General features: G+C 40.4%; 1 protein-coding gene across 8 annotated transcripts in view; it reads left to right on the forward strand.

Annotated features, from left to right (window-relative positions):
- The window catches only part of MACROD2 (mono-ADP ribosylhydrolase 2), a 1,918,082-nt gene extending 1,913,551 nt beyond the window's left edge, over positions 1 to 4,531 (forward strand). For all 8 annotated transcript variants that reach the window (XM_026002392.2, XM_026002393.2, XM_072736414.1 and 5 more), the window contains one exon: positions 683 to 4,531. Coding sequence is in view for 4 of the 8 variants with exons in the window: in XM_026002393.2 (XP_025858178.2) it covers positions 683 to 708 (26 nt within the window). In the remaining 4 variants the exon portion in view is untranslated. The remainder of the gene's footprint in view (positions 1 to 682) is intronic.
- The last annotated feature ends 19,412 nt before the right edge of the window (positions 4,532 to 23,943 follow it).

Below are 23,943 nucleotides of genomic sequence, written 5' to 3' on the forward strand. Positions count from 1 at the left end.
ATGCTGGTTCCAGCAGGAGTTAATAGTTGGAAAGTGAACTTTTGAGGAAATGGCAATGTTTTATATCTTGATAGTGGTATGGGTTAAATGAATGCCTTTGTTCAAAACAGACTGAAATATGCTTAAGATCTATGCATTTCCCTCTATGAGGATTATAACTCATCTTCTAAAATCTAAAAAAAATAAGAATATCTAAGTCATGTATCTTCTTAGAGTCCTCTCACAAGTGGGGAACACAGCAGAGACTTAATAAGATCTCACAGTGGTGGGATAGCCATCAATGACTTTTGCAAATCAGCATTGTGTAAATTGTTATTATTCCTGTGTTGAGCCCTGGAGACTAGAATGTATGAATGGATCCTTGAAGGGAGGACACATCAATTCAAGATTAGGTTTTTCAAAGAATACTTTGAAGAGTTGAGTTCATCATCCCCATTAGGAGAAGCAAGTTGTCAACGTGGCATACATTTATTAGCAGTGATTTATGTGCTCTTTAAAGATAACCCTGTGCCAGCAATTACAGCTCAAATATCCAAAGCTTTTTGATGTAGTCAAGGAAGATATTCCTAGGCTTGTTTGAGGGTTAAGAGATGTTTAAATGTCTATTAAAAAATATTCCTCATGAAATCTATGAAATCTGTGATCTTTAATCTAACAAATGGTTTCTTTTTGTCTTTGGCAGGGGCACAAGATGAAGCAAAGGAATAAAGAAATGGAAGTAAATCACGGTCCTCAGCATTGCAAACCTCTCCTGGCCCTGGGGGGGTGGGTGTAGGAAGACAGTAGTGCAAGCTGTGGAGGAAGGGGGTGTGGGGGGGGGCAAGTTCCACAGAAGGACAGGGAATCCTTTGCTCTAATTTCTCCAGCTGCATTTTGTTCTGTTAACCTGCAGAAAAAGAAAGAGAAAAAAAAAAAAAGAAAAGAAAAAAGTTTCCTTGAGCTTGGTGAGGGGACCCCTGTTAATGCATCTTTCAGGCGCTATCCCTATAATTTCTGTTTTTCCTCTCACGACTTTTCCCAAGGTCACAGTGGCACGGTGTAACACTCACATGTGTATCCTGGCCCCTGTCTGCTTTCTCGATTATTTCACAAAGCTGGTCGATACAGTGGTTTCTCCAAAAAAAGAGATGGAAGATGGTTGTTTTGATAAACTGCAGGCTAAATTTCAGGAATCATCAAGCCCAATATCAGTATAATCCACAGACAAAGGAGGCAGGATAGAATATGGGCAAAATGCTCAGAAATCACTTGGAAAAAGGGTCAGGATGATGAATTGAAAATGATATTTTATTCAGGGATTCCCAGGGTACAATTCTGTTCCATATAGTTAATGAGGAATGCAGAAGGAGAATTTCATGCAAAGAAGAGTGTAGAAGCGTAGAGGCACTACAAGGAAAGCAGGCCCTGGCAGCCATTGGGGGCTTTTCCTTCACAGCCAGGACTACAGATGCATTCTTTGACCCTGACCTCCAGCAGAGCTCACCTGGTTCCTGAGATCCTTATCCTGTGCTTTGGCATCTAGTCCACTAGAGAGATGTGACTCTGTACAACACAGTTGTAAAGGATGACACTTCTCGAGGTGTTTTAGTTAAAAGAGGGGGCTGCTGTATTTAGAATCCAAACATATGCCTATGAATATTAAAAGTTCTACTTGAAAGCTCTCATTATATATATGCTTTTCATAAAAGAATCTCTTATCTTTACCCAAGGTTTGATGGCCTACAGAAAGATTTTCATTTGAAGTTATAGGCAACTGGAGGTCTTGCTTGCAGTCCTGGCTTGCTTTTAAATATCTGGTTTGCTCATGCCAAATACCAAACTGCTTTGGTGGCTCATTCTCTCTTCCACCCAGAGATCCCTTGATTATGGCTCTGAGGGGGAGCAGCAGCATTAATAAGTCAAGACTCCAGTGGTATGGTGGGCCCAAGGGATAAGGGGCCAAGGAGAAAGTCAGAACTTGTCACAAATGTCTGTCCCAGAGACAACATCAACAGCGACCCTCACAAGGCAAAGTGCCTGCTTTCCACAGCTTCCCTGGGTTCTCAGAACAGTCTTTTTTTCTAGGGGAAACTGATATCATTTCTTGCATAGCTTCTTAAATCCACCTTCCTTATGAGGTCTCTAGAACTGTAAATTATTTATATATTTATATATATTTTTAGTGGAGAGAGAGAAAAGTAATGGATCAAATTGAGTATTTCTAAAAAAGGGGGGGGTTCTGATTTCTAAATATTCCATGGAGTTCTTCAGTTTTGCTCTTTCCTCTATGGAAAAATTCACTTCCTTATCTGTGAATTTTGCTCTGGCCTTTCTGAATTTGTTGCCCCTCTGGATGACTTATTTGGTATATTGGAATCATTAGCAAGCTATATTTCTGCATATGTAATATGTTCTCACATCCTATATTTTAAAAAAAAAATAAAACAACTGCTTACCAACCTAACAGCAATGATTTTTAAGGGACCTCATGATTTTGGAACATGACCCTTTTTCCTTCTGCCATTATTCTAGAGTTTGGTACAGAAATTTATATGTCCCCTACTGCCATTAGACATTGCTTTCTAGCAAAACAAAAAGTCCCATTTTAAGTGATCCAAGAAATGATACCATACAAATACTGATAGTTTCTATATGTCATATCATCTTTATGACTTAATTGAAAGTTGCCATCATTCTGGGAAGGACCTGACAAGAGCAATCTGCTGGGAGCACGTTTTCCTGTGATTCTCATGTGTTACTATTCATGCTCAGTAATGAGTTACAGTTAAAAACAACATGAAGGAGGCAAGAGGGATGGGGACTTCTTAACGGGCAAAGATGATAGAGACTTAATGTCCCTGTTAGGACCAGTGGAGATTGGAATTATTGTGGGTGGGGTGTTCTCTTACTCATCCATGACAACTATTTTCATTCATTCATTTTAAATGTGGGTGGGGTAGGAGTGCTAGGAGGGATTTCTCTGCCTGAAAACTGCCAGAAAAGGGAAGGAATCTAAGAACAAAACTAAGAGAGGGAGGAGTAAATATCATTGCCCCACTGCTGGATTTGTCTAAACTTTATTTTATGATTAGATTGTTTTCATTTTTGCCTTGTTATGCTTTTGGTTGCTATTTGATTTTCAGATTTAATCCTTAAAGCAAGCAATGAGGTTACTTACCATTTCAATAGTAAAATCTAGCTGTTGGCCAGATCTGAAGGAAGACACCTCAACACAAGAAACCCTCTTTTTCGCCGGTGCTGTCACTGAATAGGCTGTCAATGGAAAATTTGAAAGGCAGATTAATTCTCCTGCAAAGGAATCCTGGATTTCAATTTCCAGCCACACTTCTGACAGGCTATATGGCATAAGGCATTTACAGGAGGGAGAAGGGGGGGAAGACTAGTCCCAGATTAGTCAGGTTTGCATATGGAGGATCACAGTAGACTCTCAACATAATACAAGTATCCTTGCTTTTTGAAATTGTATTTTGCCACTTTGCTTTTATGAAAGACCTACATTCGTACCTCCTACCATTAACCTAAAGAAATCCAAAGAGGGTTTTCGCTTTTAGGCAAACTGCAAGCAGGGGGAGTGGCACCGCCAAGCTCCTCCCCTGGGAACTACAAGACTCAGCATCTCAGCCTCAAGCAGCTATTAGCTTTGACCTGTGTCTGTGAGCATCTGTACTTCATCTCATTTTATTTTGTGTATCCACTAGCAAGATGTGCCCTATGGTATCAGAATAGGGTCTGGGAAGGCTCAAAAGTATTTCCATATAAACTAATGGTAACTGTTTCTTTGCTTTACACCATTTCAGCTTAAGGATAGGTTTCATAGGAACACTACTTTCCCATAGCAAGGGAAACCTATAGTCCTAATTAGAAAGGTAGTTGTAAGAGAGACAAAGGGGCTTTTCCTCCAGCTAGTAACTATTCAGATGATGGACAAGACTTCTTTCATAAAAGCTTACAAAGGAGGCATCCAAAATACTGTCTGTGATAGTGGGTCACATATTAGTCACTGCAGCTAATTGTAAATCTTTCTATGAAATACTGAAAAGCCTCTTTGTGAATTAATACAGTTCTGCTTGATGCACTTGATTTGAAATGACTTTTCTCTGTATGTGGTGCATGTCAGCTTTGCTTTGAAAAATAACAAAGTTAGCAGAATATGTTCAATATATTTTCTTGGGGAATAGGGTTTTTATCATATGATTCATTAAGGATTTGCCTTACCCTGACATTTGTGATATAAAGGAAAATCAGAAAAAAAAGTAATTTTCTTGATCAAAATATGTTTTTACTTAATGCAAATAAATGTAGTCTGTTGCTTGCAAGGAAAAAAATGTCTTCTGATATCTGGTATAAACTGCTAAATAGAATAATACGTGCCTCTTTTGTTAAACCAGCATTTAAATGCTGGACTGCTTCTAAATCTGTTTGTTTCTTTTCATCTGTGCCATACACTAAGAAACTTAAACAACTGTTGCCTTCCTACTATATTTGTTAGAGCAGAATATGAATAAAATTGGTTTGAGAGGATAAGGTGGAATTATCTGTGTCTTGTGAAATTTGTTTCTTAGCATAAGCAATTAAGAACTCAAAGTGTTCTTTTAGTACTATGTATTTGGTTGCAAATTGTGTATTTAAAATTGCCCCTATAAGGTAACTTTAACTTGCCAAGTTTTCCCTTACTGAAACTGGTCAATGTTTTGGCCATGTTTTTCAAAATTAGGGACGCCTGGGTGGCTAAGTCAGTTGAGCATCCAACTCTTGGTTTCAGCTCAGATCATGATCTCATGAGATTGAGCCCCACATGGGGCTCCATGCTCAGCTATAAGTCTGCTGGAGATTCTCTCCCTCTCCCTTTGCCCCTCCTCCCACTCATGTGCTCTCTCTCTTTCTCTCTCTCTCTAAATACATGAGTAAAACCTTTTTAAAAATTAAACTATAGAATAGTATGTGCAGACTATTTTTTTCTCAGAATGCTACAAGATAGCTAATTACCCTAGCAATAGTCTCTGAGGTACAAGATAGAAGTTATTGAGATGAAGACCATGATTCCATGAACATTGGTTCATCCATCAGAACCCACCATCCATTACTGGAATTCTTTTTGAGAACCTTTTATGAGCCAGCCACTGTGCTGGCTATGGGATCCCTACAACCATGATCTTCCTCAGTCTATTGTTGATGGAATTATGATTGAATTACACAATTGTTAAAGAGTTTGGCAATGGATCAACAAAATCACTATGGGAAAAATGCAAGGTTCTTTTGAAAATGGAAATCTGTGTTCCATCAAATTTAATTCCCTCCATCTCCTCCAGAAAAGGTGTTTTCAGTTTTACTGTTCTAGAAGGTAATAATGGAGGCCAATCCCTTTATCCAACAATAGTTGATAGTTTAGTTGTTAGAGGAGAATATGTTTTTTAAAACTTTTACCAGAGGAGCATTTTTCCAATAATAAATGAAGAGAAAAAAAAAGATAGTCTCATGCTGTAATGGACAACCTCAACACAAATGCCTCAGAGTGACAGCAAAGATAATTTGACATGATTCTAGCATTGCCAGATGCAGTTTTTTGTGACATCCAATTTTCCATCTCTTGGCCTATCACTCCTATGTTTCTCAAACCGCACGACTTCTACTCCTTTGCCTTACTTCATTCAAAGGTGTCATTAAATGTTGCTTAACTTTACTAGTGGTACTCAGGATGAAAAGAGACAATGATACCCATTTATGTGGTTCTGGCCAGGACTCTGGCCCAGCTGTGAGGCTTTGAGAAACAAAATGCCTCCACTCTTGGTTTGGCATATGGAAATACTGATACATTCCTGAACTCCCTGACAAATTTTAATATAAAGTGCCAAGACATTATACTTTGCCACTTGGTAAATCATTAGCATTAGATTCTGCTATTTGATATTGTAGAGACAAATGGCCTTATCTTGAGCTCAAGACTCCTTACCGAAAGAATAAATGATCCCTACAACTGGGTAGTAAATATGAAATCCTTTCTACTGTTGATTGTTGATTTAAATTTTGCCCTTAAATTAAGGATCCATGAGGATAAGAAGAAACTGTTTTATAAAATTTAGAGAAGTAGGTGATTGGAGTTCTTAAAACATGTACACACAAAGTACTGACCCAGTGTAAATCTTTTTAAGTAATCTTTTTTCTGATAATAACTAGAGTGTATCTATGAATAAAGAGGGAAGGAGGTAAAACTCTATCATTTGGTTAACAGGCATGGAAAGATACAGATTTACAAGGAAATAACTATACCAATATATACCTCTTTCCAATGGGCGGGGGTGGGGGAGAAGTATACTTCCTCTGACATTGGACTTGATGATGTAATTTGCTTTGGCCAATGATATGTGGGCTGAAATGGCATATGTCACTTCAGGCAGAAGCTTAATAACTCGTGCTCTTTTTCCCCCTCCACCACAATGACTAGCAACATCCCAGGTGGACTGCTATGAAGAACCCCATGTAGAGATGTAGAGATGAGTTTCAGACAAGCCCCATTGAGAAGGTGACATGAATGACATATAAACCTGTACTTTGAGATACAGGTGCTATTTGTTACTCCAGTATAGCCTATACAATGCATTTAAAGATCAAGTTCACAAACCTATACAATCAGCCTCTCCAACCTCATCTTGTGGGACTGTCAACTTGGTTCACAATGCTGCCATCACACTGGCCTTCTGCCCATTCCTAGAATATGCCAAAATTTCTCCATGCTCAAGGCCTTTGAGCTTGAAAGTTCTTTCTTCCCATTCTCACTTGGCTAGTACCTTATTATCCTTGAGATCTCAGCTGGAATGTCACTTCTAGAAACATCTTGTGTTTGCCTACCTAATACCATATTTACTACTTCAGAAAACTTACAATAATTTGTAGTTGTTTATTTGTTTACAAGGCAGGGGTAAAAATTAACATGACTCACATCAGATGTGCAAAATAATGTAGGCTTGCCCCACCCCCCTCCCCCAACTAACTGAGCTTGTCCTGTGTCCAAGCCTCTATCCAATTGGTTACAGAGGACTATGGGAAAAAAAGTTAATCTATCAGTTCTAGATATCAGATTTCCCAGTTTAAAATACTAATTTGGTGATAATGATTTAGTCAGATTCAAGGTTTAAACTCTGCACTGAGGTTATTTCTTGCCACTTAAGTCGTTATACCCTATCCCTTAGATAAAGGCCTTATTTTCTAATCACTAAAAAATAAAACTTACAGTTAATAAATAAATTTAAACTATTGTTTAGTTGCTATAATGTTTAAAAAGTAATTTCTTTAATTTAAGGGCAAAATTTAAATCAACAATCAACAGTAGAAAGGATTTCATATTTACTACCCAGTTGTAGGGATCATTTATTCTTTCGGTAAGAAGTCTTGAGCTCAAGATAAGGCCATTTGCCTCTACAATATCAAATAGCAGAATCTAATGCTAATGATTTACCAAGTGGCAAAGTATAATGTCTTGGCACTTTATATTAAAATTTGTCACGGAGTTCAGGAATGTATCAATATTTACATATGCCAAACCAAGAGTGGAGGCATTTTGTCTCTCAATATTTAAAAATTTGTCAAGGAGCATATCAGGAATAAAATGACAGACTATTTAGAAAATCACAAAAATAAAAAGAACACTATAAAAAATATAGGATATAGCCAAACCTATCCTTAAGAGGGAAATTTAGTCTTAAATGCCTTAATTGTTTGAAATGGAAAAGAGAGAAAAAAACATTTTTAAAAACATTCCAATTTAGATTTTAGAACAAGAAAAAGATCCAAAGAAAATAAAGACACACATATATATAAAATATAACAACTAACATATATATTGTATATAGAGAGATACATATATATATAATGAACTAAGAAATTTTTAAACAGTAAAATGTTAAAATAAATGTTTTGATTCTTTGAAAATTCATTAAATAAATCTTTAACAACTATTGTGAATAATTCTAAAAGGATAGCAATGAGGAAATTTTAAGTACAATGAAATTAAATTTTATGTGTAACTATAGAACTAATAAAGAAAATGAAGATCTTCTTTGAATTAAAAATTACCAATATTGATTAACATGACACAGAAAAGCCACATAAACAAATTCATGGCAGAAATGAGAAAAGATCTTGAAAAGCCTCCTAAGCTTTTTTATCTATCTTTCTACCCAACTAATGTGTACAAATTGTCAAAAACCTGGGAATAGTCATAAGCGATATCCACGATTTGTTTTCATTTCATATGTGTCCATGACAGAATCATCCACTACATGGCTATTTCACTTGGTGGTACCACAAACCTCTTCTTGTCAATCAAGAATTTTCCAAAGTTATTTTAAAATATTTTATCATATGGTCCAAATTTATATTATCATTCCCTAGTCTATGACATTTAGGTTACTTTAGTTTTCCCTACTTTAAATAAAACTACAATGAACACTTTTGGTTGCAAATTTTTATCTTCATCAGGGTATGTTTACAGAAGACTTCCAGGGTTTCTAGCAATTAGGAAATGAGAATTTCCATTTTGTAGAATCCTCACTGCCCTGAAGAATCTTACAGACACTTAAAAAATGTCAGTCTGAGAAAATGGTTTGTCCCTAGTATGAGTTTACTACTGTTTCTTCATTTCTCAACGAGGCTGAGCAGATCTGTCACTTTGCTGTGTTTCCAGATTGGGGAATTAACCTATTTGTGTCCTTTGGTCATCTGTCATTTGGGATTTCAATGTTTCTTAATTGACATTTGTGAACTGTTTATATATTGAGAGTATTATCTTTTCATCCTATTCCCTGTATATAATTTTCTACTTCTGCTTCGATTAGAATTTTGATTGTGATAGCTTCTGATACATAGGCTTCTAGGTTTCTATGCCAGCAAATATCCCTTTCCCTTTGTACTGGTTTACATTACTTTTGTAGTTGACATTAACCATTCTGCCTGCTACTATCCATCAACTGCTTCAGGTGATGAAGTTTTGAAGGCTGATAGAAAACTCCTGTTATTTATTTTCTGGAGCTCACCTTTCAACCCTACTCCCTACAGGTGGTGGACATGGGCTCTAGGCTGGCCAATCACAATATTTTATCTGCTTATGCTCAGGGATTGGTTTAGAGAGGTCACATGACCCAAAATGGACCAATTGGTCACTTCCCTAAGACATTTTATGTGATTACCAGGAGAGAAAAAAATCAGAAAACATAGTGAATATGGAAACCTAGAGATTTGGGTAGTTGTTTCCTGACTCAGTTATGTAAGCCAATAAATTCCCATTTTAAGCAAGTTTGAATTAATTTTCTGGCTCTTGTAACTGAATGGCTCTCTAATTCACTCCGATTAAGAGTAAAAATCTTAAAATGCCCTGAGGGTTTCATGTGATGTCTCACACACCTGCACACACTGTCCATTACTTCTGCAAATTCATCTCTTCCTATACTCCTCAATGGTCTTCACTATTCCAGCCACACTGGCCTCCTCAGAGATGCCAGGCATGTTTCTCACCTTAAAGCTTTATGCTAGCCTTTGTAGAATTCTCTTCCTCCAGATGTATCTATGGCTCCTTTGCTCACCTTGGAGTCTGTTCAAAGCTTTCCTAGCAAGGCTTAGCCCGACCAACCTCTCTAACGCTGCAAAAGACACCCAGGTCTGGCCTACCTTATGGGTTCTACTTTTTCCCCTTTTCCATGGTACTTATCACTTTCTAATATACCATATAATTTACCTTTTAATTAAGTCCATTTTATAAAATATTATTGGAAATCTCCCCCTGCTCCATGAGGAAACGATAGGCTTGATGACATCAGAGAGTTTTGTCTGCTTTTCTCACTGAAAAATCCCAAGCATCTGAGAAGTACCTGGCATGTATTTTTTTTTTCCTGGCATGTATTAAGTGCTCATTAAATATCTGTTCTGGAAAGCCCTTGGCAAATTCCCTTTTATGATACTGGTGGCCTAACTGACTGGACTTTTTCCCCTTTCTTTTTGGAAAAAAATACAGAGAAGAGATGAAATTAAACTATCACACATGTGAACAGGAGGTTCTGTACCCTGTCCCAGAAGATTAGTATTAGAACAATAAGGGACCTAGTAATGGCCACAAAATCATTGTGAGGATTCAATTTGGTTCAGAAACTATGTCTACTCTCTAATGAATGTGGAAAAAAATGGGGGCATCTGTTGACTGATCCTATTTCAAAGAAAGAACCACATTTTGAAATTTCCATGGTACTTCTTTTTATTCTAAGGTAGGTGGTGATGAGGCTATTTAGATAGGATCAGCTAGGCTACTCTAGGAAAACGATGGCATCTCAATGGTTGAACACCATGAAGGCTGACTTCTCACTTACATCAGAGCCCCTTGTGAGTTGGGCAGCTCTCCTACAGGCAGTGATGCCAGGACCCCTGTTTCCTCTGTCCTGTGGCTCTCTCACCTTTGGCAAGTTTTCTCCCAGGTCACCATGAAACAAGAAAAGATAATGATTAGGATCCAAGCACAACTGCTGCCCACATCTCATGGCCATACTCAGTCACCCACTCTGATTCCTGGAGAATGTAGGTTGACCAAATACTCAGCAGAAAAATGAAATGTGTTTGATGATTACCTAGCATTGCTTCTGCCTTGGAAGCAGAACAACTCCCTGCTTTGACACATCGCTGTGTGCTAATAATAAACCTTCTATTTCTGCTCCTGAAGAGCCAATGAATCACATTGGTTTAGGAAGAGAGTGTCATCTGGACATCTTAAATGATCAGAACAATCCTATGATGGGCAGAGAACTAAACAATAGGTAGGGAAAAAAAAAATCTGAATGTTGCTCTGCATTGTCTTGGATAAAAACTTAACATAGTGTAATGAGCCTTTGCCTGGCCTCTAACACTTGTCATAGAATTGGTTTTATTTTTTCATTTGTTATTAATAAAATCACAAGATGACCTGGTGCAGGGGAGATGTGTATGCCTTTTTTAAAGGTCCTAACATGCAGGGCTTTTGAACTTTAATCATCTTTCCCTGTCTAAAGAGAATTGTTCCAGATGTTTACCTATATTTCCTTTTCTTTTTTTGTTTATCTATGTATGTGTGTGATCCCACTTCTACATCTACATCTTTAATGTGCCTTATATTTCCTTTGGTATTTTGCATTTTGTGGGAATTAACCTGATCAAGTAGCTTTAAAAATATTCCCAGCACCATGTATTAAATAACACATTGGGATCCTGTTGACCTGAAGTTATTTCTTTAACATATGGGTATTTTCTATTTATATAAGGATCTAGTTTCTTGGCTACACCTTCCTTTGTGCCATTCTGTTTCAATTAATGTGCTTTTATAATATGTGCTGATGTCTATTAAGACAATTCAATGCCTCCACCTTTCTTCATTTTCAAATGGTCTTAGCTATTACTCACTGTTCAGTGTTCCAGATAAATCTTTTTTTTTTAATTTTTATTTATTTATGATAGTCATCACAGATGAGAGAGAGAGAGAGAGAGGCAGAGACACAGGCAGAGGGAGAAGCAGGCTCCATGCACCGGGAGCCCGACGTGGGACTCGACCCCGGGTCTCCAGGATCGCGCCCTGGGCCAAAGCCAGGTGCTAAACCGCTGCGCCACCCAGGGATCCCTGTTCCAGATAAATCTTAAAAGAGCTTTGTCACGTTTCCCTTCTAGAGATAGTCTATTTCCATTCCCGGGAAAACGGATAAACCAGTCAGTTTAGTCAGCTGATGCTTAGTTCAGACACGAAGGGGAGAGGGCATCTGTTATAAATGCAGCCTCCTGAAATGTTCCAGAGAAGAACAACACTCCTGTTCATCCCTGGCCTTCTGACAAGGCTGGATTGTGATCTGAATAACAATCAGCCCCTGAATATTCTGCTCTGAAGTCTTCCTGCCCGTCTTGGCATCTGGGTCTCTTCAATCTTATCTGAGTCATTTGGTTCTGCCTAGTGAGTGGAGAGGCAAAAGCTAGGTAAATATCACTGTGTCTTGAGTAATCATCATCCACTTTGCAAACGAGCGCTCAAGGGCTCAACGGAGCTGGTCTACAGGACTTTATCTGCAGAATCCAAAGACATGGGAATATAGCATTTGGTTACTAAATGTTCCAGCTGCTGCTGCTTGGGAATGAGTTCTTTCTGAAGCAAACTGAAATTCAATTCCCTGGCTTTGGGTTCCATTTCACCTGATACCTGCGCTGGCATCATCCTGCTCAGTTGAGATTCATTAGCAACCTAGCTTGACAAAGACAGGACCACATCAAACCTGTTGGGTCCTCTTAAAGGATCCAGGCCAGCCAGGGGGAAAATACAGTTTTCTTGGCAAGCAGAAAGTACAATAAATATGGAAAGAGAATGAATATGTAATGTTGAATAATATTAATTGTTCTACTCACTGTATATATATTAACTCATTTACTCTTGACAACAATTAAATAGGTACAATCATTATCCCCACTTTATAGATGTGCAAGCTGAGGCACCAGGGGACCAAGTATTTTGCACAGAACCATGCATCTATTGAGCAGTAGGACTATAATTTGAACATGGGAAGCCTGGAACCAGAGGTTACTAACTGAACTATTGTACTAGGGATTCTCAAAGTGGCCGAGGTATCAGAATCCTCTGGTGGCTTGATAAATGACAAATCCCTGGACCCCAACTTCAGAGTATGCCATTCATAGGTCAGGGGCAAGAAACCAAGATTTTACATTTCTATTAATTCCCAGGTGCTGCTGCTGCTGCCCCAGCAGTCCTACTTTGAGAACCACTGCACTGGGCTACAGAAAAATGTTTGGCAGTTGTGTTCCTGTGAAAGTGAGAAAAGATAAATAGACGTGGAGAATGATTAAGCCATGCAGCTAATTCTCCATTGCTAAAATCAGAATATCTATGTTCTAGTTCCTAAGGCAACCCAAAGCTGGCATTGCCTGCAAGGTGCCACTTTGTTCCTATTATGTTTGGTTGTAGGCAGCAATCCAAATATTAAAGAGTATTAAGAGCACTGGTTGGAGCATCAAAACACCTGGGTTTAAATCTCAGTCCTGTCATTTACCAGCTGACTTAACGTAAGCTTCCATTGTCATGTCTATAAAATAGTAATGATTATTTATTGCTTGGATATCAGTAAAGGTAAATTTCGTACATGTCTATACACACACACACATGCACTTGCATACGCATTGCCTGGCACATAAAAATAATGGTAAATTATTCATTTTATAAGAAAAGAGTATGTAGTATCCTTTCTTCCTCTCAGATACCAGCAGAGAAATTTAACTTTGAGATACCACTGAAGTAAGATCCGCCAGGGTTACATTGGACACCCAAACTTTCTTTACAGCTCATAACTGTGACAGGGATAAAAAGAGAGTATATGTATTTGACAATCTGCTGCCACTCTGATTCTGGTAAAAAGAAAGAGAATTATTGTCTGACTCATCTCAGGGGCTATCTCTCCTTGTGCAAAAGAAGCAAGTGAACCAGAGAAATGGAAGGTGCCAGAAAGTGAGGGATAATCTACACAGTGGGAGTCTGGGTAACTGGTCCAGAAACACAGAGGGATCTTGAAATAATTTTACTCAGTACTATAAGTGGGTATCATCTCAGTCAATAATTAAAGGGTTTTAAAAGTTCTCCTTAATTACTATTTCATTCATTTATTCAACAAATACATATTGAACCCCTGCTATGTATCAGTCACTACTCTGGGTTCTGGAGATACAGGTGTGGACAAAACAGACTAAGAAGCCTTCCATATGGAGCAGGGGAGGGAAATACAGAGACTGTGGGGAAAGTGGGAATGACCAGAGAGTAAAGACCTGAAAGAAATGAGGACACAAACAATATGGCCACCTGCCAGAAGAGCATTGGGGAGAAGGAACAGCAGGTGCATAGGCCTGGAGGCTGGCTCATGCCCAGCCTCTGAGAACTGCCAGAGTGAGTGAGTGTAGAAGAGAACATAGGAGATGGAATGGGACAAAAAGCCAGGTCCCATCACAGAAGATCTTGTGGGAAGATGGGTGGACATTCACAGGCTTTAAAATAGAGGAGAGGACATAATCCAACTTTGAAAGGAATTACTGTTGGTGCAGCATGAGAGAGTTGAGCCGAAGTCTCTAATTTGGGAGTGGGTATAGATGAGGAAAGAGAAAAAGAAACCAAAAGGCAGAAGTCCAAGACAAAGATCTGGGTAGAGATCAAACCAAAGGTGGATCCAGGTTCTGTTGAGGCTTACTCTTTTTTCCAAACATCCTCCCACAGCTTTCTCATGACCCCAAGAGGTAATTTACTAAGTATAATGATCTTGTCTCCAACCACCTTGGATCAGTGTCCTCACTCTGTGGCACATTAGGATCCTCTAGGGAGCCTTTTCAACACGCTCTATTGAAAACCAAATTAAGGGACGTTCTAAAAAATAACCAGCCAAGTGTCAAGGTCAAGAAAGACAAAGAAGGACAGAGGAACTAACCCAGATAAAGGACACTAAGAAAACACAACTATGTGAATGCCTTGTGGGATCCTGGCAAAGGACATTAGTAGGGCATTCAGCAAAATCTGAGCAAGGTGTGTGGAACAGATCATTGCGGTGTCAATGTTAATTTCCTGATTTTGATTATAATGCTCTGGTTGCATAAATATGGTCACTAAGAGAGCAGAGTGAAGGATACCTGGTAATCCTTTGTACTATCTTCACGACTTTTTTGAGAGTCTAAATCATTTCAAATTAAAATGTGAAAAAATTCTCTTGCCCAGGCTGTACCCCAGACCCATACATCAGCATCTTGAGCAGGCCCTGGCTATGGGTACTTTTTTTTTTGAAGATTTTATTTATTTATTCATAAGACACACACAGAGAGAGAGAAAGAGAGAGGCAGAGACACAGGCAGAAGGAGAAGCAGGCTCCATGCAGGGAGCCTGACATGGGACTCGATCCCGGGTCTCCAGGATCAGGCCCTGGACTGAAGGCGGCGCTAAACCGCTGAACCACCCGGGCTGCCCTATGGACACTTTTTTTTAAAGCTCTCTAAATGATCCTAATATCCAACCAGGTTTGCGAATCATCACCTTGGATTTTAAAAGTCTTTAGGGAGCTTTGCCTTAAAGTGTTCTTCTGTTCAAGGGGCAGAAAGAGGCCTCTGATTTCTGAGGGTGTCAGTTCCTCCCATAGTCTCTGTTTACCCCACCTTAGGCCCAAAGAGAACCTCTTCTGGGCAGAATTCAGAGGCGAAGTTGGAATCAAGAGGATGTGCTCATGTAGTCACAAGAGAAGCATCCTTTGAGACTCCGAAGGATGTTTCTCTGAAAGAATCTGTCTTCCTCCTGAGAGACGTCAGCACTGAGAAGGATAGAGTTCCAAACCCTCCCTGCCCTGGTAAAAGGAAAGAGATTAGGTGGCATCTTCAGATCATCTCCAGCCAGGGACAAGTATTAACCTCCCCTGTCAGCTTTGGGGATGTTCCTTTTTCAAACAATGCTATTGTAGTGCCTCAAAGTAGGATGCGCCTTCTCTATGGAAATTGGCAAACACTAAATACCAACTTCTCCCAGCAAAGGCACCTATAAGAAAATGAAGCTTCACCTGCTTTGATTAATAAATAGCAATGGCCAGGAGGTTGCAATAGGAGACACAAAAGGCTGGTAGAAATGTGCCTAGAAAAGCAAAGGGAAAAATCAGGGAAGGTTAAGCTGCATAAGAAAGACCTCTAGATTCTGATTCAGTTTTAGTGGCTGCAAAAACAAGGCTCTCGGCTATTTGCATATAAATGTGCTGGGGGTGGGGAACCACAGTACTTGGCTATGCATTCTAACTTTCTGCTCAAAATCTGTTCCCAAAGCAGCTGCAGAAATCAGCTGCAAATTCCAAATCTAAAAATGAAAGTCACATGGCAGAACTGGGGAGGAGGCAAGGAGAGGAAGAAGGCAAGGGCACCAAATGGTGCTACAATTAACCCGCTGGGGCCCGCAGCCCATATCCATTGCCTGGGAGCTTTTAGACATCACAGGGTTCTGGCTGCACCCCACAGCAATTAGATCAGACCCCCTGGGCAATGCACACAGGCACTGTCTGTATGAGAATTTCCCAGGTGATTGAAATAAAGAGCCTTGATTGAGTGACGGGGTCTATCCTAGGGCAGGAATTGTCCAAATTTACCTATAACGGGCCAGATGGTAAATATTTAAGGCTATGGGGCCCATACAGCATCTGTCCCAACTGCTCAGTTCTGCCATGGTAGTGTGAAAGCAGCCATAAATGGTACATCAGTCGCTGGGGTTGGCTGGGTGTCATAAACTTTATTTACAAAAAGCGTAACAACTTTACACTTTTACAACTCAGGCTCTAGACTCTTGTTATCCAAAGGATGGTCCTTGGGCCGACAGCATGGACATCCCTGGGAACCTGTTAGAAATGCCAGATCTCCAGGCCTCCACTAGAGCACTCCTACATCAGAGACTGCTCTGTAACAAAGTCCCAAGATGGCCAGAGCATAGGGATGTCAGGGTAGCTGGCAGCAGGTGAATGGTGCCGACCGCCAACCAGCACTAGGAACCCAGAGAGCTGGGCCAGGTCTTGGAGCACCAACTCCTTTATCTCTAAAACTGTTCCAGGGGTATCTTCCTGTCCAAGGACTTTGAAAGGTACAAATGTGAATTGTCAGTACATGACAGACAATGCAAGCTTTGGCCTCTGGCCAGCAACTGTCCCTCTGGCAGGTGCTTAGCCCTCTATCATCAGTCATGATGAGGTGGGAAGGGCTGGTCACTCAGGCCCTCATTTTAGAGACCAAGACACTGAAACCCTAGTCTCTGCCAGCCTCTCTGCCAGCGGGTGTACATTGCAAACAGTACATCCGCAGGGCCTGGGCAAGTACCCCGAGTCTGAAGAACATGGGCTCAGAATAGGCTGATTGCCACCAAGCTGGTTCATAACCCTAAAATGGGGCTCTCTGCTTTTACAACTCCTGGTCCATGCAGGAGGGCACAGGGCCTGTTCATCTCTGCATCCCCAGTGCCTGGCACAACATTGGAGCCCCAAAACCCTTGATGACAGGTTCAATTCAGTGGCATCAGTCTTAAGGTCCTGAATGTCCACAACTGATGACTGACCTCCATATGTCATATGCAAGACGGTGTGGAGTTTTTCCAAAAAAGCTCTTTCCACATCCCTTGCATAGACAGAACCCTGACAAATGGCAACTAAAGCTAATTTTCAATCTCTTACCAGGAGCAGAAGGTCTAAGGGCCTGGACCCTGGCCCATAGAGTAAATGAAACTTCTGAAGAGACTACAAGTGTATTCTGTATTCCCGTAAGTCTGGTTGTGCCATTGCACAGAAAGGTAAGGAACTGAGCAGCTCTCTCTCTGCAAGTGCCCATCTGCCAGTCAGCTGGGAGTAGCCTGTATTCAGAGGAAGTCTGCCATGCCCTAGAAAAATGCTCTTTCCAAAAGCCCTGCCAATGATTAGCATGTGAGAGGAAGCATGTACACACCACTTTGTGAACCCTTGCACCTGCTCCCAAGGTGTCTCTGCAGACCAAACCTTTACACATCATGTGCTGTAGACTCAGACAGGAGGCATGAGGCGAAATCCATGCAGCACCTGAGAGTTGGGATGATGCCTTGGGCATCAGCAGCCAGAGAAGCCAGCATGGTATGCAAAAATACTTCTCTGCTGTGCAGATGCATCTCCTGCGTGTGATGTCAGACCACAGGCCCCAAGGCTAGGCTGAGTGGCTGTACTTCTAACAAGTTGTAAGTGCTGCTGCTGCTGCTGCTGCTGCTCCACAGACCACCCTGTCAGTAGCCCCAGCCCAGAGGAAAGAGGACTAGCCTCATAGTCAGGCTAATCCTCTCTCTCTCAGACTTACCTCCAAAGGCAGATCTATTTTCCAAAGATGACCACATATATCTCCCATCAACACACTCTCACAGTGTGATTTCAACTCTCCTTCCATTGAGAGGTGGGCCTGTGTTCTTTCCCCTTAAAGTAGGCAGGGCTTGTAACTGCCAAGGAAGTGATGCAGTGACATCTGAGGGTTTCCTCCTGGTTCTTTTAGGGTGCTTGCTCTTGGAACCCAGCCACCATACTGAGAGGAAGTCTGGCCATCCATGAAAAGTCCCCCATGAAGCCACTTGCCAGCCATAATAGTGAGCTGTGCTTTAAAACTCCCCAGATCTGGGATGCCTGGGTGGTTCAGTGGTTGAGCATCTGCCTTTGGCTCAGGGCATGATTCTGGGGTCCTGGGATCAAGTCCTGCATTGGGCTCCACATGGGGAGCCTGCTTCTCCCTCTGCCAATGTCTCTGCCTCTCTCTGTGTGTCTCTCATGAATAAATAAATAAAATCTTACAAAAAAAATAAAAAAATATAGGATTCCCAGATCCATTTCTGATCCTCTCCCTCCAGTCAGGTTGCCCCACCTAAAAGTATATGGAATAGAGATGAGCCATCCCCACTGAGCCCTGTCCATATGGCAGACCTGTGAACAAAATAAATGATTCTTGTTTCTTTAAGCCTCAAAGTTTGGGGCTATTTTTTAAAATACATGTTCCATATACATGGCTTTAACTACTCCCTGGGTCTTTTTCACTCTGTGCACCTTGCTGCATGCCGCCATCAGTCTCATTATTAAGTTACCTTTGTCTTGGATTTCCGTTCTGAGCTACAGAGCTATATATCTAATTGCCTACTAGATATCCCCAATATATATAAATCTTTTTCTCCTCCTTTGCTCCCATCTCCACTGCACCTCTAAATGTCTTTCTCCTTATTTAGTGCTACCACCAATTTGCTTAATTAAGGCAACATTCCTTTATCCCAATTCCAAAATCAGGGTGATGACACCACCAACCTAGTCCCCTTGACATCTCTGGTTTCTGTCCATTCTTCTGTGTTCTCATGGGCTGCCAGTGCCCAGATTCATGCCCCTGGTTTCTCTATCCTGAGTTGTCCCAATTACCTCTAGGTGCATCTGTTATTACTTCATTCATCACTGTCCTCCAGGCTATTATCAAGGTGTCCTTGGCCGTCCCCTTTACTAACTCCCCATTGCCTTGAGAATAAAGTCTAAGAATAGCCCAGAATGCCCCTCATGGCATGGTCCTGACCAACTGATCAAATTTTGTGTCCCATAGTAACCATCTTGTTTTGAGTTTATACTCCTGCCATATCGAACTTTACAGAGAACCCAAAATACACTCGGCCCTTTCATCTCTGTGTACCTTTCTACATGTTCTCTCTGCTGAAATTGTTTTTCACCACTCCTCTCCATCTTCCTTGCACTTCTAATCCCAACTCAAACATCACTTCCTCCATGGAGCCCATTTTGACCCTGTTCCCATTCCTTTGCTAACACTTTATATAGTTCTATTGTTGAATTTCTCACATTTCACTGTAACTCATCTATTTACATGCCTGTCTTCCTTCTAGACTCGTGGTACTCAACATGTAGTTCCCCCAACCAATAGCATCAGCATCACCCAGGAACATTTTAGAAGTGCAGACTCTCAGGACCTTGCTTGGACTTACTGAATCAGACACCCTGGGGTCAGGCCTAGTCATATGTGGTTTTAAAAGCCCTCTGGGGGAGTCTGGTGCACCCTGAGGTTTCAGAACCACTGTCCTGTACCAGTTGGATAAATATTAGAACCATCTGAGAAGTTCAAAATTCCCAAGTCGGCATGGGACCTAGGGATCAGTATTTTAAAGCTCAACAGGGATTCAAATGTGTAATCAGGGCTGAAAATCACTACACTAGATCCCTTCTTCTCAAAGTGTAGTCTCCAGATCAGCAGCATAAGCGTCACCTGAGGACTTGTTAGACACACAGACTTGCAGAGTCCACCCCAGACATACTGAATCAAAATCTTCAGTTTAACCAGATGCCCAGGTGACTTGAATGCACACTGAAGCTTGAAAAACACCATCTTAAAGCATCTCTTGATCCATCTCTTAGTAAGATCTTAGAGCATAATAGCCAATTGATAAACTCTATAAAATATTAGTAAAAATGTCAACTTCTCATGGTTTTGAAGAATAAAATGAGAATTTATGGCAAAGTATAAACAGCTTTATGAATATGAGGTACTAATGTTAACTGATACATAAATAATTAGTTCATTAGGTCATTCATTTCCAAATGTTCAATGATGCCTACTCTTTGCCAAAAATGGTTTTAGGTATGAAGGAGATTATAGTTATCAAGAAAGACTCAGCCTCCAAAGCATACTGTGGAAAATATATTAAACATATAATTACACAAATAACTACATAAAAGTATGATTTTGATGAATGCCACAAAAGGGAAGTAAGCACTATTGCACATTGCATTTACTTCCTTTTGTCTCAGTTGAATGGTTTTACCTCTCTGAGTTCCTTCTCAGGTGGGGTGGGAAGATACCAGGGAAAATCAGTGATTGGAGTCAAAGAATCTAAAGTGATGTGGTTATGAGGCTTTGACTTAGTTTGGGTTCCCCTCAAAGCAGAGCCTGAAACAAAGACTTGGATGCAGATAGCTTATATGTGAGGAAATCTCATAAAATGCAATGAGGGAATGGGAAGGAAAAAGAGGGGAGTCAATAAAGGGAACATCAATAAGGAGTTGGAGCCCAATCCCATGACAGAAGCCTTTGGGAAACCTTGTGGTACATCAAAATTATCCCATGGGAAGTCCAGGAAGCTGGAGTATCTATCCAATGCCTCCAATTCCCCAAGGGGACATTAATGTTCCCAGGAGACATTAATCTCCCATGCTTCTGGGTTAGAACAGCTGAGCTACTCTCAAACTACTGTTTCCAGACCACAGCAGTAGCAGCATCACCTGGAAACTTGTTAGAAATGTAAATTCTCACGTCCCATCTGAGATCTATTGAATCTGAATATCTGAGAGTCACAATCTGTGTTTTAACAAGCCTTCTAGGGGATTCTGATGCCCAATGAAGGTTGAGAACCACACTGTTCAAGAAATCCCATGGGCAGAATAGAAGAGAGACCAGAACTTGAGATGGAAAGTTGAGACTGTCCTGCGAAGTGTCCACTACACCTTTGGGTGACTTCAGCTGGGCTGTGGGGCAATAGGGTGAGACATCAACAGCATCTACTATTGTCTATGTATTTTTCTCTCATATAACCTGGGCTTCCTTTTTTATTCATTTATCTATGTGAATATTTATTAAACCTCTACACTTTGTCAGGTGCACTACTCAGGGCTCAGGACATGTTGAGATCAAGACAGACATGCCCCTGACCTCATGAAGTTTATAGTCTAATGGGGAAGACAATTGTGTTTGATGTGGTCTGAGGGGTCAGGGCAGCTTCCCTGAAGCCTTTCAAACTTTAATGTTCATCTGAATCACCTTGGGATTGTGTTAAACCATGGAAGTGGTTAAGTAGGATTTGGGTGGTGGTCCAGGGACCACATTTTGAGTAGCAGGGCTCTGAATGACACTTAAGATGAAACCTGAAGGATAAGTAATAGGTGGTCAGGTTAAAAATAGGTAGACCGAAAGTTCTGGTTTGCCTGGGACTGAGGAGTTTCCTGGAATGTGAGACTCTAAGTGCCTAAACTGGACTGATTGGTCACCTAGTAAAAAGGGTGATAGAAGGATGAGAGGCAGAGAAGGCCAAGTGTTTCTAAAGTCCTTGAGGTAAGAAGATCACAGTATGTTGAAGAAAAGGAAGGAGCCAATGAGACTGAGAGGATGCAGGAAAGAATCTAAAAAGTGTCCTGAAACCTTTGGTAAGCAAACTTTGATATGCAGTTAATTTCTAGGCACTGCAGCTGCAGTTGAGACCTCCCCTGCTAAACATCTTTGGGTGAATGTTTCATGGGAGCGTCAATGCGGTAGCCCCCAACACATGAGGCTTTGAGTGAGCACTTAAAATATGACTAGTGCAACGGAGGAACTAAATTTTTCAATGTATTTAATCTTAATTATAAATTAAATTTACATGTAGCCAGTGGCTACTATATTAGAGTGTGCAGGTGCACAAGATGGATCAAAGGTGACAGACAAAAGTAAATACTAGGATAGCAGAAGAATAACTACTTCAGGAGATAAATTGTGTTGGCTTAAGTGGAGTGGTAGCAATAGGAAATGATGCCAAATACTATATTTCACTCAGAGAGTATAAAGGTACAAGAGGTGAGAGAGGAGACAGAGATAATTCTTAGGCATTTGGTTAGAACAATTGGATATATGGCAGGACATATGCTGTGAAAAACCAAACAGTATGAGGAAAGGATGTTGAGTTTGAGTGCCTGTGAAACATTCAAGGGAGATGTTGAGTAGCAGTCACATACATGGTTTGGGAACTCAGAAGATAGTTAAGGTAGACAGCTAATGTTTGTTCAATTCAAAACAGTAATCTCATGACTCCAACTGGCTGGTTCAAATTGGGATTCCATCAACATACAATAACCCCTAGCTCTCGTTGGCAGTAGGACCACATGACATACAGTGAGCCATACTCCTCCAACTATGAAGATTGACCCAAGGGTGGGCATCCAACTCAAACACAAGCTCTCAGAGCTCTTCTTGGGCTTTAAAACTTGGAATCAAAAAGACAGATGCTCAGTAACTCTCTGGCCAGGAGCTCTTGGTAGCCATATTTCCATTATTTTGGGAAAATTAGCTTGGGGTAATTGAGTGGGTATGCAAAAAGAAGCAGAGGCAAAAGAAAGAAAAAGAGAGACAGACATGGAAATACAACTGCATGGTCAAAGGACTCAAACAGTATACCTTTAACTCTTAATTAACCAACCAAATTTATGGGCATTTTCTTCTTATAAAGCACCTTGCTGGGCTATAAGGGAACACTGGAAAGGCATGGATCTTTGCCCAAAAGAACCCATAATCTAGTTTCACAGACAAAAACTGTAAGAAAAGTTTAATAGCAGCAAAACTGGAGAATGCTACAACAGAGGGCAGACCTGAAAACACAGTATAGTCTTTACATTTCTTTCAACTTTTTTCACCACAGCCAGGAAATTGCCAAAACCCATCAACTCTGGAGGGAAATATCTATTAAATCTATTCCTCTTACAAAGGCTATAAAATTTGTAAATTGCTTTGATTGAATACCATCACAATGAAAAATAAAACCAAACATTTTTAAATACCCAAATTATCAAATAAGATTAATATAAATTGCTGTTAAGTAGATAAATAAGCAAGCCTAGGACAATGATTACTGGTAAATTAGGTCTTTCCTACCTAGTTAATCTCTTTCAACTCAAGGCCTTTAAGTTTCATGGTAATTAATCAAAAGCTTAGCTTGCATTCATATTTTTCCAGAAATTAAGTTGCCAGGTTACAACTCTCCAATGGCTCTCATCACATTTGTGAATAAAATCCAAATTCTTTGTAATGGCCTTTAACACCCTACATCTTTTGTCTTGCCCATTTTCTTAGCTCATTTCCCACCAACATTCCACTACTCTCCTTTCTTCACTACTCTCCCATTTCTAAAAAGATCTCTTCACTCGCTAGAGCAGTCTCTCCAGTTATTTTCTGGTCTTGGCTTAAAAAGTTACCTTTCCTCCAATTGCATCTCTCTCTATCAAACAACTTGATCTATTTCACCTCATAGTATATGACCTATATATGTATGTGCTTATTGTCTGTGCCTGTCTTTGCTACTAGAATAGAATCCCTATGAGGGTTGAGACCTTGAGTCTCTTTCATCACTGTATTCACAAGACTTCAGAGTGATGGCTGGAACATGATAGATTCTCTAAGCAATAGGGAAAAGGACATGAGGCCAAAGGTTTTATCTTCAGTTGTCTTTTATATTTTCTGTGGGAAGAGTTAAACTCCCAAAAGACCTCCTTCATGCATTATTGGCTCAAGCTGGATCACCGGTTTGCTTTTGTACCAATCATCAGCAAAGAGAAATGAGGTTGCCATTATTGAATTAGACCAACCTCAACTCTTTTCCAGGGA

Source organism: Vulpes vulpes, chromosome 14 (assembly GCF_048418805.1).
Source record: "Vulpes vulpes isolate BD-2025 chromosome 14, VulVul3, whole genome shotgun sequence".
Lineage (NCBI taxonomy): Eukaryota > Metazoa > Chordata > Mammalia > Carnivora > Canidae > Vulpes > Vulpes vulpes.